General features: G+C 41.4%; 1 protein-coding gene across 1 annotated transcript in view; it reads left to right on the top strand.

The window, feature by feature from the left end:
- Positions 1–15340, top strand: part of SNX9 (sorting nexin 9) — a 154701-nt gene that overhangs the window by 42225 nt on the left and 97136 nt on the right. Inside the window, exon 2 of the mRNA XM_075862664.1 lies at positions 12593–12679. Within this exon, the coding sequence (XP_075718779.1) occupies positions 12593–12679 (87 nt within the window). The remainder of the gene's footprint in view (positions 1–12592; positions 12680–15340) is intronic.

Here is a 15340-nt window from a genome sequence, read left to right as displayed (position 1 = left end):
GTACATTTTTAATTTAGAAGTCTTCTATAGCGATGGAGTCAGCCGTTCCCAACCATAGGCCCCACACTTTATCGAATTTAGTAGGGCAACCCAGATGTTGAAACACCAATCTTTCATAGGATACAGCAGTATTTACCAGTGTTTTCCACTGTGAGAGTGTTGGCGGTCTGTCTGCCATCCAGTGCATCGCTATGACTTTCCTGGCTGGAAACAAAGATTCTCTCCGGTATAGTGTGGCCATTGTTCTTCATCCAAAATCCCAAATAAAGCTACTTTAGGGGAAGAGGGCACAGGGACAGGCAGAAGGGATGTAAGGAAATCAAGTACTCTTGTCCAGGGCGAGTGTGTTTGGCGTGCCGTCTAGATAGTTTAAAGATTTTTACTTACCTTGATGCTTTTATTTCTTGTTACTTCTGTGAGTGGATTAAACTTGGCGTGGAGCAATCTTTTTTTCAGAGGGTGTTGCACTATGTGTCTTCCTTTTTTCCATCTATTGGAGACATTAGTTCCTTTTCCAACCAGGAGTTCTTTGAACGTCGAGAGATGATAAAGAGCTCTGTGGGACTACAGGGATAAGAATTCCCATCGACACCCTCATTGGTTTTCGGATTGTCCACTTCATTTTTCTGGGAGAGAGTGTCCATACTGAATGATATTGGACTGTTACCAGTGCCATCTGAGCGGTAAACTTAACTGTACTTTATGGAGGTATCTATACTATTGCAAGTTGAGGGAATTGGCAAGAGTCCTCTAATTGAGTTAATGTGAGGAAGGATGCATCCCTGAACACATAACCAAATTTCCCGACAGCCATGCGTTGCCATAATTGAGGGTCTGGTATGGTCTGTAGGGATGGCAAGGTGGGGTTTTGCCACAAAGGTAAATCTGGGAGAGTATCACTAAAATGTAATAAAGCCTTAGAAGCTCGCCACACCGCCAAAGCCTCTCTATGCAGGGGAGCAGCTTAGTCGGACTTGTAAACGGGGGTATTCTAAATAACTGACTAAACTGTTTCCAGCTACCAAGGAGGCCAGGAAATGAGTAGAATCCAAAACCGGTGCACCTACCAACCAATCCCTCAATCCACGTAATTGGCCCGCCAGGTAATATATATGTATATCTGATAAGGCCATTCCTCCATCCACCTTAGGGCATTGTAGGGTAGTTCGTTTAAGTGCAGATCGTGAGGAATCACAAATGAATGAAAATGAGCTGTGAGTTTATCAAACGGAAGTAAGACCGAGGAACTGAGATCGGTACATGCTGCAATGTGTAAAGGCATTTGGGCTGAATGACCATCTTCACCTGGTTAATGCATCCCGCTACCGATAAAGGATGTATAGGCCATAATTTTAGCTTCATTCCTATATGAGTTAGTAGTGGGTCTAGAGTTTCAGCCTTTACAGCAGTATGATTATGAACCATAGTGATTCCCAGATATACAAATTTATCTACTACAGCCAATCCATGGGATACTAATGGATCTGAAAGCGGGTTATTAGCTGTATACATAATGGCCGATTTCTGCCAATTAACCTGTAGCCTAGAAAACTGTGCAAATGAATTAAGCAAACGGATAACAAGACCAAAAGATACATTGGGATTACGCAGAAAGAGTACCATATCATCTGCATATAGGCCCACTATACTAATCCGCCCCCCCATTGCACCCCCGTAAGAGTCAGATCGTGAACGAATAGCTATGGTCCCTATGGCTATTGCAAATAAAGCTGGGGAGATGGGGCAACCCTGCCTTGTACCCTGGGCAAGAGCAAAAGAATCAGAGGGGATGCCATTAACCACCACATTGGCTGTAGGGGATTTATAAAGTAGTTCGATCCAAGCCATAAAATTAGAACCAAAGCACTGTAGGCAAGCCATAAGAAACGGGCATTCAACAGAATCAAACGCCTTCATGGTGTCTAATCATGCTATAGCCCATGTCATGTTCTGTGCCCTGCCCACCTATATGATTGTACCCTTTTAATATTGATAGAGGTAGACTTCCTGGGCATAAACCCGGTTTGATCCGAGTGATTGTCAAAATAACTTGATTTAATCTTTTAACAAATATTTTGGTTAGAACTTTATAATCTACATTGACCTAAGGAAATCCGTCGGTATGAACCGCAATCTTCAGGGTTTTTACCAGCTTTCAATAATACTATTATGGAGGCCTCATAAAATGTGGAAGGAAGTAAACGGGTGAGCAAGGCCTGATTAAGGGTATCAAGTAACCACGGGACTTCAATAGTAAGTCCATTTGGGACAGGCGACTAATGAGGTGCCATATCCCGAACGGCCTCCTGAAGTTCCTCCATAGAGATGGGAGCAACTAACAGAGTGACCTGTTCTGGTGATAAAGTAGGAAAGGATAAATCATGCAAATAGGCCAGAAGATCATCTACAGTGTGATTGGTGGAGGAGCTATATAGGGCGTCATAATATTCTTTGAATCTGGTGGCAGTCGCACCCATCCTCTGTCAAGATTTGGTCGTTATCATCTCTGATCTTTAGAACTGAATTCGAGGTGTTTTCCTGCTTAATTAAGTGGTCTAGCAATTGACTGGATTGATTGCCCATTTCAAAATAATACTGGCGTGTAAAAAAAAGTTTGCTCTTCGTTTTAAGGTGGAGTTGGTGTCTATATAAACAAGTCAGAGTCAACCATCCAGCCTAATGAGCTTCTGTAGGGTCTTAAACTTATTACGATCCCGCCGCAGCCACACATTTCTCCATGTCTGGTTCTAAGTAGGCTGTGAATTTTTTTATGTAGGAGATCGTGCACCGCAAGCAGCCACGCAGGTAAGCTTTAAAGGTATCCCATTTTAGGGTATGGAGGATAGGGAGACCATGAACCTGAAAGAAATACACTATTTGATCTGGAATACGATCTGAGGGGCCGATCAATGTCAACCAGAAAGAATGCAACTTCCAATTGGGTATCAAAGGCCGCCCTGGAAATTCCAGTTTAACAAGTATCGCACTGTGGTCCGAGATGCCTCTGCGGTCATGGGACACCGAAGAAGTATACAGTGACAAATTCGGGAAACCAAAGGCATAATCTATTCTGGAGAGAGCGTGCCGCCCAGAGGAGTGACCGGTATATTCCAGAACCTGCGGATCCTATAGATCGATCCAACCCACACTCCCTATCAGTTGACTTAAAGGGGTCATAGGTGCCAAATTGGGGGTGAGAACCCGGGGGTGGCGGTCCATAGGTGAGGACATTACTTGATTAAATTCTCCCATTAATAAAACATAAGAAGTAGGAAACTGATGGGCAAAAGCAATCGCCGCCTGAAGAACAGCAGTATTAGCTTGTGGAGGATTATAGATACACATCAATTTCAGCATAAACAAATATAAATCTGCCCACGGGGTCTCTGCGTACCTGTAACCAACATATAGAGTGATGGATTAGGAGAGAGGCTCCCCTCGAGTAAGAGGTATTGAAAGAAAGACATGCCCATTGTACCCACAGTTTCCTAAGGCAGTCTGACTTATCCGCTGTGAAGGGAGTCTCTTGTAGGCCTATGAGGTGGGGGTTGGATCGTCTAATATGTGAGAATACTGATGCACGTTTATGCACCGTTCCCAAACCATGGACATTCCACGAAATACAGTATAGAGACATTGCCATAGTAACAACTGTAGAAATATATTGCAGACAATCGAATATTGGAAATGAGCAAAATAATAATATGCAATAAAACGGACATAGGGGTCTATAGACCTATGCAATAGTAACTAGAGAACTGAACAAAATAACATAAAAAGGAAAGCCTGCAGATATCCCTACCCAGAAACAAAGGCAGGGCTAATGTTCAGGAATGGTTCATCCCCTCCAAACGTGCCAAATATGGCGTTAAATTATATAAATTGTGCGAAAGCGCAACAGGGTACAACTGCGGTTTCTTGATCTATGAAGGTAAAGACCGCCAAATTAATCCCCCCCAGGCTGCCCAGACACAATTGGCACATCCGGAAAAATTGTGTGGGACCTAATGGTGCCATTCCTGCACCAAGGACACCACGTCTACACTGATAACTTTTATAGCAGTGTCCCCCTTTTTAAATCTCTCCATGCTGCAAATACAGGGGCCTGCGGGACGGTCCATAAAAACAGGTTCGGACTACCAAAGCAATTGGTGTCCAGACGTGTGGAAAGCGGGGCGTCATTCAACTGGCAAGTGAGCAGTTACTTGCAGTAAAGTGGAATGACAAGAAGGACGTCTATATGCTGTCCACTCTGCATCCAGACACCACGGTGGCAGTTAGAGAGAGGGGGGCCACCATGGAAAAGCATAAGCCTGTCTGTGTGACAGACTAGATCTGTCGGACTAGGTGCTTCAACCGGTGAAGCGGAAGACCAGGGCCTGGTATAAAAAGGTAGCAATCTACCGAATTGAGATTGCTACATATAATGGGTTTGTTCTTTATAAAAATAATCCCAAGGGACGCTCACCTTCCTTCAGTTCCAGGAGGATGTTATTGAGCATCTACTATTTGAATCCAATGCCCCTGCACAACCCTACGAGTCTTAGGATGTGCAAAGACTTGCAGAGCGCCACTTTCTTCACCCTGTCCGTTCCACCGAGGCGCAAGATATCCCCAAAAAAGATGCCGGGTTTACAGTTAGCATGGTAGGAGGAGGGATAGTCTCTTCTACTGCCCGATGTGCCCATCTCAACCAGGACTCTGCAACTACCCCTGTTTTGAAACGTACCACACAGTTTACAATTGATAATTTTATTTAGGGAATGCCAAATGGGTGAGGGGGGTCTTTTTAGGAAGTAAATTTTAATTTATATTTTCATCTTAGTTTGTGGTCTTTCCAAGTGGGGAGGAATTCTTTTGGGAGAAGTAATACAGTTAATTTTTTCAGAAAATATTTTACCCCTTTCGTATTTTTGATCATTTTTGTTTCTTTTGAGTGTTTTTATGACTATGTCCTGCCGAACAAAGCTGTTATTTTTTATTAATATTTGTGTATGGTGATAGGGGCATGATCTTTTTTTAATTTGGAGGATCACTAATAATCGAGCTGTTCCTAATCAATACACTATGGGCTTTACTACATTCAGGTTTTCGCAGGACCTCTTGCACCGACAATGCTTCTGGAAATACTGACATCATTTTGGGGATTAGTGATCCTTTACTGTTCCTAAAGATGGTTTTGGACACTGCCCCTTTTATATATATATATATATATATGTTTTATGCACATAGCGGTTCCTACCTTGCCGGGCAGGGGCCTGTTATGGTGTACCGCGTCACTTATAGGGATTGGTGGAGCTAAAGAGACGCTGTACAACCAGTCACTGAAATAAAAAGAAAAAAAAAGCTTGTCATGACAGCCCTGCAGGTGTTCTATCTAGTGAACATGAAAAGCAAAAGGAAGACCCTTAGTGGCTGGCAGGGATAAATGAACAATGAGAAAAACAGAGGTCCCAATTTCCCAGCCACCATAGAATTGGTGTCAGTAGTAGCAGTTAAAATATAACTTTTATTAATGAATCAAACAGACAGACAACAACAAAAGGTTAAAATTGTATCAGAAGACGGCTCGTATGTATCGTGAGATCAAAGTGCACGCACCCAGCACATCGCTGGACGCAATGAGAGAGACTGATTCGGCAGCTGCAGACTGCCGTTCGTAGAATCAGTCCCACACAATTAGAGAAAGTAACTAAGCCGTCAGTGATTATTAAGATGGCGGTAGCCCCCCCGACATGTTTCGTTGCAGAAGCAACGTCCTCAGGGGATAACACGGGGCTAATGAGCGCGCGTGTGAATTCCTGCTCCTTATATAAACTCGTATACCTGACGTATGTGTGACGTGTGTGGCAACGGCTCTCCTATCTGCCAATCAGGCAGTCATGAATGACGAGCCCCCACGCCGAGGAGAGTGGCAAGGCAGGGAGCCAATAGAACACCGTGACATTATGTCAAATCATAACGGGAGCTGTGCGCATGCGCACAGCAGCCGAAACGGGTGATTGTTATCCAGAGAGCTCTATATGCTCTTTTTTGAGGGACACTAAGGACACCCTCACCAGAATCCAGGGGATCAATGTCACTGACACCACTTTTATTGCCACTGTGGATGTAGAATCACTCTACACTAATATTAAGCATGATTTGGGTTTACAGGCGGTACAGTATTTTTTGAACACCAAGGGAATACAATTTCAGGCACACAACACTTTGATACTTTCTCTTCTTAAATTCTTACTCACCCACAATTATTTTTTATTTGATGGCAAATTCTACCATCAGGTAAAAGGCACAGCTATGGGCACAGTTTGCGCACCCACATATGCAAATTTATTTCTAGGGTGGTGGGAAGACACTTTAATTTTTAACGAAGATTTACTTTTTTTCACATGTCACATACTTTTCTGGGGGAGGTATATTGATGATATACTGATCTTCTGGGATGGTGACACTACACTTTTTCTTGATTTTATGGATATACTTAATCACAATGACATTGGCATGAAATTCACTCACCACATAAATAAAAATACCATTGACTTCCTTGATCTTCAGATCTCTCTGGATTCTGGTGGCGGTGTCCACACTAATGTCTTTAGAAAAAAGACCGCTACCAATAGCTTTTTACAATATGGCAGCTTTCATCCACCAGTACTTAAGAGGGGAATACCCATTGGTCAGTACCTCAGGGCCAGAAGGAACTGTTCCGAGGAACACACTTTCAAATTAGAATGTGACACCCTCTTCCATAAATTCTTGGCAAGAGGCTACCCCAAAAAAATTCTACATCGAGCTTATGCTAGAGCTAAGGCCACCCCTAGAGAGGAACTGCTTTATGGCAGAACTAAAATAGAGGAAAGATCTGAAACTTCCAACATCAGGTGTATTGGTAATTTTGACACCTGTTCCACTCAGGTCTCTGAGATTCTAAAGAAGCATTGGGCTATTTTACGGTCTGATCCGGATTTAGCGGACGCTATTTCCGACATTCCGAATGTGACCTTCAGACGTGGTAGAAATCTTCGTGAATTTCTAACGCGGAGTCATTACTCCAGACCACTCATCCCTCGTGATACATGGCTTTCATCTCCCACAGTGGGATCCTTCCCCTGTGGCAGATGTTCCTTCTGTATATACATGCCTAAGACCAAGTGTTTCACCAACCACCTAAACGGTCGTCAATTTACCATCAGACACTTTATCAATTGCCAAACCACTGACGTTGTATATGTTGCCAGATGTCCGTGCCCCAAATTGTATGTTGGCAAGACCACTCAGCAACTCAGGAGAAGGATCTCCAGACATGTCAGCAGTGTTAATATGAAAGAGGATACCTCCATTTCGAGACATGTGAGATCTGTTCATGGGGGCGATTCTAAGGTCCTTCAATTCTGGGGCATTACGCAATTAAAACTTGGCCCTAGGGCCGGCAACCTAGATAAGAGACTACTGCAGGAGGAGGCTCGATGGATACATAGGCTCGGCTCTTTGAGCCCCAATGGCCTTAATGAGGGTTTTACTTTTATGGCCTTCCTGTAAAAAATACTAAACTATCTTCTTCCCTTGCAGTAAACCTTTCTTGCTGTATATACCATTCTTGCTGAATATCCCTCTTTCTTTCATGTGATACCTCTGTCGGTCTGACAGTTCATGAGACACACTGATTACTACTCATATAGTCTTGATGCATATCTAGCTATACTACATTAATGTTCGGTAGGTATTACTATTGATTGTTGTCATTGACATAACAGACAACTTCATCTGCTCCCTGCTCTTCCCTACTATCTAGTTCTGTTTATTAGACTCCTTTGGGAACATTTCTTATTATGCACTTGTGTATATTTATCTTATGTGTGACACTCGTGATTGTATTTGTGCTCTCCTTGCGGATATTGTGATGTTCATGTTGTAATTATTACGTGATTTATGCGCTATTCTTGTGTGGCATCTATTGCCACCACTTATTGAGGATCTCGGCGTCATCTACTCTTTTGATTAGTGCACCTCATTTGAGCGCCGTTCTGGACTCTCTATTGGCTGCCCTTTTTGTCACTCTTCCTGCATATAGAGCTCTCTGGATAACAATCACCCGTTTCGGCTGCTGTGCGCATGCGCACAGCTCCCGTTATGATTTGACATAATGTCACGGTGTTCTATTGGCTCCCTGCCTTGCCACTCTCCTCGGCGTGGGGGCTCGTCATTCATGACTGCCTGATTGGCAGATAGGAGAGCCGTTGCCACACACGTCACACATACGTCAGGTATACGAGTTTATATAAGGAGCAGGAATTCACACGCGCGCTCATTAGCCCCGTGTTATCCCCTGAGGACGTTGCTTCTGCAACGAAACATGTCGGGGGGGCTATCGCCATCTTAATAATCACTGACGGCTTAGTTACTTTCTCTAATTGTGTGGGACTGATTCTACGAACGGCAGTCTGCAGCTGCCGAATCAGTCTCTCTCATTGCGTCCAGCGATGTGCTGGGTGCGTGCACTTTGATCTCACGATACATACGAGCCGTCTTCTGATACAATTTTAACCTTTTGTTGTTGTCTGTCTGTTTGATTCATTAATAAAAGTTATATTTTAACTGCTACTACTGACACCAATTCTATGGTGGCTGGGAAATTGGGACCTCTGTTTTTCTCACTATCTAGTGAACAGACTCAAGTTTGCTACATAGTTTATATACATGTTCCTCCTTCTTTTTTTTTTTTACAATATTGCTCATCACTCCAGTACAGTTTATTTTTTCCTCTCTGACTGATTTTCTATTAGGACAGAATTCTGTCCACAATGACATCATAATGGCACAGATGAGGAACAACTGCTTCTTTAGCAAGACATAGTCATCACAGGCAAATACGTCTATAGCGACATGCATCCGTTATGAATACACGGCTTCACTTCCCCTTTGTATGCCGCACAAATTTATTAATGTGGCAATTTATAACAAAATAAACTTTTACTACATGTCTCCCCTATTTCATGTGGAAATGTAATAAGAATTTGAAGAAAACATATACCATAGTGTCTGAAATAATACCCATTATTTCCTCCTTTAAAAATGTTTTTGTCAGCATGTTCACTACACCACTAGATGAATACATTTAGGGGTCTGGTTTTTAAAATGGGGTCATTTATGGGTGTTTATTTGTTTTTGTTTTTTTGTTCAGGCATCTCAATGTCTCTAAATGCATGATATGGAGCCTAGAAATTTATTCAATTGTGCCCTGAAAGCCAAAGGGTGCTCCCACTTTTTGGCCCAGCCACACGTCTAATAAGCAGATTGGGGCAACAATGGAGGTATTTTTGAAAACCGGAGAAACAGGGTGATAGATTTTGGGGTGTGTTTCTTCATTTTCATGTTCGCTTTACAAAGAAATCGGTCTTCAAAGTGATACTTTTATGAAAAAAGTGACTTTTTTTTTTTTTTCACCTGCTATGCATTCAATTTAGCAAATAACCTGTGGAGTCAAAATACTCATTACACCCCTAAATACCTTAAGGGGTCCAGTTTTCTAAATAGGGTAGTTTATGGGCAGTTTCTATCCTTCTGGCAGCTCAAAGCCTCTCCAAATGTACCAAGTGGGGCCTACAACATTTTCAAGCAAAATATGAGTCTTGAAAGCCTCCAGGTGCTCCCTCCCTTTTGGGCCCTGCTGTGTGTCCAGGCAACGCATTAGGGCCACAATGGGGAGGTTTTTGAAAACCGGGTGATAGATTTTGGGGTGTGTTTCTTCATTCTCATGTTCGCTTTACAAAGAAATCTGTCTTTAAAATGACACATTTGTGAAAAAATTTTAATTATATTTTTTTACACCTGCGTGGCATGAATTCTTTAAAAAAAAACGTGGTGTCAAAATACTTACAACACCACTTAATAAATACCTTAAGGGGTGTAGTTTTCAAAATGAGGTCAATTGTGGGGGTTTCCATCATTGTGACACCTATGAGCCTCTGAAAATCTGGCTTGGTGCAGGAAAACAAAATGTACTTCAAAATGTATAAAATTATTATTACATTTGTAAGTCTTCTAAATTTGCTCAAAAATAATTTTTAAAGTAAAGAGATGGAAATCTATATTTACTTAAAAAAAATTGTACAGTTGTATGTACATATGTGACATATTGCAGTAAAAAATAAGAAAATGTTACATTTTTTCAAAACGTCTTCAATTTTTCTATTTTTTAATTCATTTACGCAAATCGTATCTGTCTACTTTTACCACTAAAATAAAGTACAACATGTGACGAAAAAACAATGTCAGAATTACTTGGATATTCAAAACTTTCGCAGAGTTATTCTCTGATAAAATCAGACATACCAGATTTGACAAATCTGTCTTGGTCATTAAGGTTTAAACGAGCTTGGTCATTAAGGGGTTAAAATCCTAATTACTTAGTAACGTAATAATTTAGCCGAGATGCTAACCTTATGAGTGAATGTGGTTTTGTGGAAATGTGGTACAAGGTGCAGAGTTTGTGTGAGATCTTAAGCATTTAGTATATAAAGTACAGTTGAGTATCAACATATTTCAGATTGTGCAATTTGTCAATAGACATTAAACGAATACTCTGAATAAGGTAGAGAAAACACTAAATGAAGTTAAACAGATCCAGAAACACAATACTTATATACAAGGAAGCTTAAGATTATTTATAAGGCAGCACAACTGAAGTGGTATTGTAAATATGGACTGTAGCAAATCATGGCTGCCAAATTTAGGCACCCTACACATCACGTTTGTGCCCTGGAAAGCTCCCGACGTACATGATGAACGTGATCCTAGGGCTCCATTAGCCCGACTTAGACAAAGTGTGCTTTTGGTCTCTGTCACACTGGTATATATCAGTATACAGTTTGTTTGTTTTTTTTTAAACATGGGAGCCTCTGGGTGATGGATGCTACTGTATGTATATGTTAAATGTATACGTCAGGAAGCTCCTGACATCATAGTCCATATATGCACAGTTATGTCAGTGCTGGTGTCCTAGGGGAGAACATCAGGAGTGCTCTGCCAACAGACTTTGGGCCTGAGGAAGCCCCGAACATCACTGTCCATATATGCACAGTGACTTCAGGGCCTATCCTAGCTACCTAGCTACGGTACAATACCTGAGTCCCCGGCCTGAGTACCGGAAGTGCTCTGGCTGGGGACTCCGGTATTGTAGCTTCTGACATCACTGTCCATAAATGCACAGTGATGTCAAGGGCTTCTTTAGGACTGGAATGCCTGGCCACAAAGTTGCCAACACTGTGTCCTGGGACTCCGACATCGTAAAGTTCTTGACTTCACTGTCCATATATGGACAGTGATGTCAAGGGCTTCTACAGGGCCGGAGTCCCCGGCCGGAGCACTTCCGATGCTTTGGCTGGGAAATCCGGCATTGAAAAGCACTTGCCATCACTGACCATATCTTGCAAATTGTGAGTTTGTCTTTGGGACATTTCTATGCCATAAAACTGGCTTTGAAAAATTGTTAAATTCCCCCCACAGTGTTCATGATAAATCAGAAAAGACAGAAGTGGTGAAAAAACGTCTTCTCTCCTATGTGCCTGGCCGTTTCTGTACAATCAATAGTAGGCAACAAGAGTCCAGTGCATTAAACCTGTGCCATACATATTTTATTGTACCATTGTAAAGCACAGTACTTCTAGGTACGACTTCTGTTACTACTACTCCCTGGATCTAACTACAAGAGATAGTTGAAAACCTAGCACACAATGATAGAAAAATAAGAGTTCTCATTCTTCATATTAATTATTCCGTATTAGAGAGAAATAGTTGCTTAGTTACTTATATCTGATGTAGTGGACTTTTCTGTGGAATGTATAACTTTTTTTATGCAGTGTATTTGCTGTTTAGGCATTATTTTGCTATTGTGAAGTATTCTAATTGCTAAAATGACTATATATTTCCTAGGAAAAATAAATATTCTGCATCACTGTGTATGTACTGTACTCTAGAAAAGCTTGTGTGATATAGCCCACATCAATTACTGCATTATTAGGCCTCATGAATGTATTCTAATACCCTTGAAATACAGAGCTGAATGGACACACACAACAATCCGTTGATATTTTTGTTTCGATCTATGTTGTTCAGTGTTTTTCTGTATTTTAATATGGCAGATAAAAATAAAGATAATATACAACTCTAAATAGCAAGCTCCTTTTTTTCTTAGTATTCACGTACTGAGATCTGTACTTTGCACTGAAATACGAGAATAAAAATACAGCATTGTGAATGGCTGCAAAATTTCTGTATTGATGTCTTCCAACATGAGTCTTACAGGAGAACTTGACATTAAAGCCTGATCTGTTTATCTTGTTTCCGAAAGTAGAAGAAGCAATTCGATGTTTATTCGTTTTTATTCTCAAATGTCTTTATCTGCAAGAACATATTTAAATAGGACATTTAACTTTCATGAGGTTTTCTGATTTACTGTGCTAGGATAGAGAACAGAGAAATTCTGATGAGCAGATCTGAGTCAGCAGGTATTTTTAGTTTATCTGAAATGACAAATCTATACCAGCACAAATTTTTAAGGTGAATAATATGTATATCTTTGTTACGTCTTTAGGCTAAAGTTTTGTATGATTTTGCCGCTGAACCTGGAAATAATGAGCTAACCGTGAAAGAAGGGGACATTATTACAATAACCAATAAGGTGAGAAAAAATGAAATAATTTAAAGGTCGTTGTTATTGCTTTATTCTAATGTCTAGTTTATTTTGACCTGACCAATGAAGGATACATAAATATGTGATCACGCTGCTACATGTACTGTATAACTGTCTGTGATATTAGTGCATGGTGCGATCACATCTTAACCGCTTCCCGACCGTCCACAGTAAATTCACGTCTGCATTTGCTGGGCTCTGTGCAGTGCCGACGTGAATTCACGGTAAGTGTTAAAAGCGCGATCCGGGTGTCTCAGAGTAGCGCTGACACCTGGATCGCGCTGTTAACCCTTGCCTCTGGTCCCGGAGACATGACCGGGACCTAATTGGTTCAGGTCCCGGTCCTGTGATCGCAGGGAAAGTTTGTTGTAGCAACGAACTGGAAAGTTTGTTACTACAACAAACTTTCCCGGGGACCGATTGCTGGTGCTGCAATCGGTTATAAGGCAGAACTGGAAGCCATACAACGGCCCCCGGGTCTGCCATGCACAGCAGTCTATGAGAACCAGCCGGAGGCCGGTCCTCATAAGCTTCCTGTCGGTGTGACTCTCAGCGTCACATTGACAGTTTATAATACATAACACTACCTAGGTAGTGTTATGTATAATAGCAGCGATCAGTGCTGCCAGTCTTCAAGTAAAAAGTAAAAAATAAAGTAATAAAAATGTTTTATAAAAGTGTAAAAACAAGTTATAAAAGTTACAAAAACAAAAAATGCTTTTTTTCCTATAATAAGTCTTTTATTATAGGAAAAAAATGAAAATGTTAAAAAAAAGTACACATATTTGGTATGACCGCGTTCACAACGACCCAAACTATAAAACGATAATATTATTTTTCCCGCACTGTGAACAGCGGAAAAAAAAACAATGTCAGAATCACAATTTTTTTTGGTCATCAACCCTCCAAAAATCTAGACTAAAAAGTGATCAAAAAGCCCTTACACAGCTTTTTTGACTGAAAAATAAAAAAATAATTTGTCAGAATTTGTTTTCTTGTCACTTTGCTTGCCAAAAAAATCTAATAAAAAGTGATAAAAAAAATCACATGTACCCTAAAATGGTACCAATGAAAACTACAGGGTGTCCCGCAACAAATAAGTCCTCACATGGCTCCGGTGAAGAAAAAATAAAAGTTCTGGCTCTCCGAATATAGCGACAGAAATTGTGCAGTGTCCAAAAGCTGATAAGATCGGTCGCCATTTATCAGTGCGACATTGGCCACATATCTGCGGATTATTATTTATTTACCGAATTATTATTATTATACCCTCTTATTATGTCCTGATGTACTCTGCCCAATTTACACATACCCCCACATCATAAACTGAAATACCAGCAAAACCCCAAACAGAACAGTTACCAAGCAAACTCTGCGCTCCAAAAACCAAATGGCGTTCCCTCCCTTCTGAGCCCCACAGCGTGCCCAAACACCAGCTTACATCCACATATATGATATTTTATAAACCCGGGAGAACCCGCTCAACATTGTATGAGGTATTTGTCTTCAGTGGCACAAACTGGGCACAACATATTGTGCATTAAAATGGCATATCAGTGGAAAATTTTAATTTTCACTTTGCACCATCCGCTGCGCATTAACGCCTTCGCGCACCACGACTTAATAGCATGTCGTGGTGCGGGGGGTTATATATGGAGCGGGCTCATGCGCTGCGCCCGCACCATATTCTGCAGGTGTCCGCTGTGTATTACAGCTGACACCCGGGACTAATGGACAGGAACAGCGATCGCGCTGTTACAGGAGTCTGTAAAAATTATATTATACTGCAATACATTAGTACTGCAGAGTATTGTACCAGTGACCTAATGATCGCTCGTTCCAGTCCCCTAAAGGGACTTTTGGGAGGTTTCCACTGTTTTGGTACCTCAGGGGCTTTGCAAATGCGACATGACACCCGAAAACCATTCCAGCTAAATTTGAGCTCCAAAAGCCAAATATTGTTCCTTCTCTTCTGAGTCTTGCCGTGGGTCCAAACAGCAGTTTATTACCACATATGGAGTATCCACTAAATTCAGCAAAAAAACTGTGGGGTCAAAATGCTAACTATACCCCTAGAAAAATTCCTTGAGGGGTGTAGTCTACAAAATGGGGTCACTTTTGGGGGGTTTCCACCGTTTTGCTCCCTCCAGGGCGTTGCAAACGCGACATGGCACTGAAAACCAATCCAGCAAAATCTGTGCTTCAAAATCCAAATGGCGCTCCTTCCCTTCTGAGCTCTGCCGTGGGTCCAAACAGCAGTTTAGTACCACATATGGGGTATTGCTGTAATCGGGAGAAGTAGCTTTATAAGTTTTGGGGTGCTTTTTATTCTTTATTCCTTGCAAATATTTTTTTTTTATATTTTTTTCAGAAAAAAAGTAGATTTTCACTTTCACAGGCATACGCGAATAAATATAGCAGAAGACCTGTGGGGTCAAGATGATAACTATACCCCTAGATAAATTCCTTGAGGGGGTGCCGTTTCCAAAGCCGTGTCACTTTTGGGGGATTTCCACTGTTTTGGCACTACAAGACCTCTTCAAACCCGACATGGTGCCTAAAATATATTCTAAAAAAAGTAGGCCACAAAATCCACTAGATGCTCCTTTTGTTTCTGAGGCCGGTATTTCAGTCCATTATCACACTAGG

The sequence above is a fragment of the Rhinoderma darwinii genome, chromosome 4 (genome assembly GCF_050947455.1).
Source record: "Rhinoderma darwinii isolate aRhiDar2 chromosome 4, aRhiDar2.hap1, whole genome shotgun sequence".
In the NCBI taxonomy this organism is placed as follows: Eukaryota; Metazoa; Chordata; class Amphibia; order Anura; family Rhinodermatidae; genus Rhinoderma; species Rhinoderma darwinii.
The sequence above is the reverse complement of the archived record's forward strand: the minus strand, read 5'-3'. Positions and strand labels throughout refer to the sequence as shown.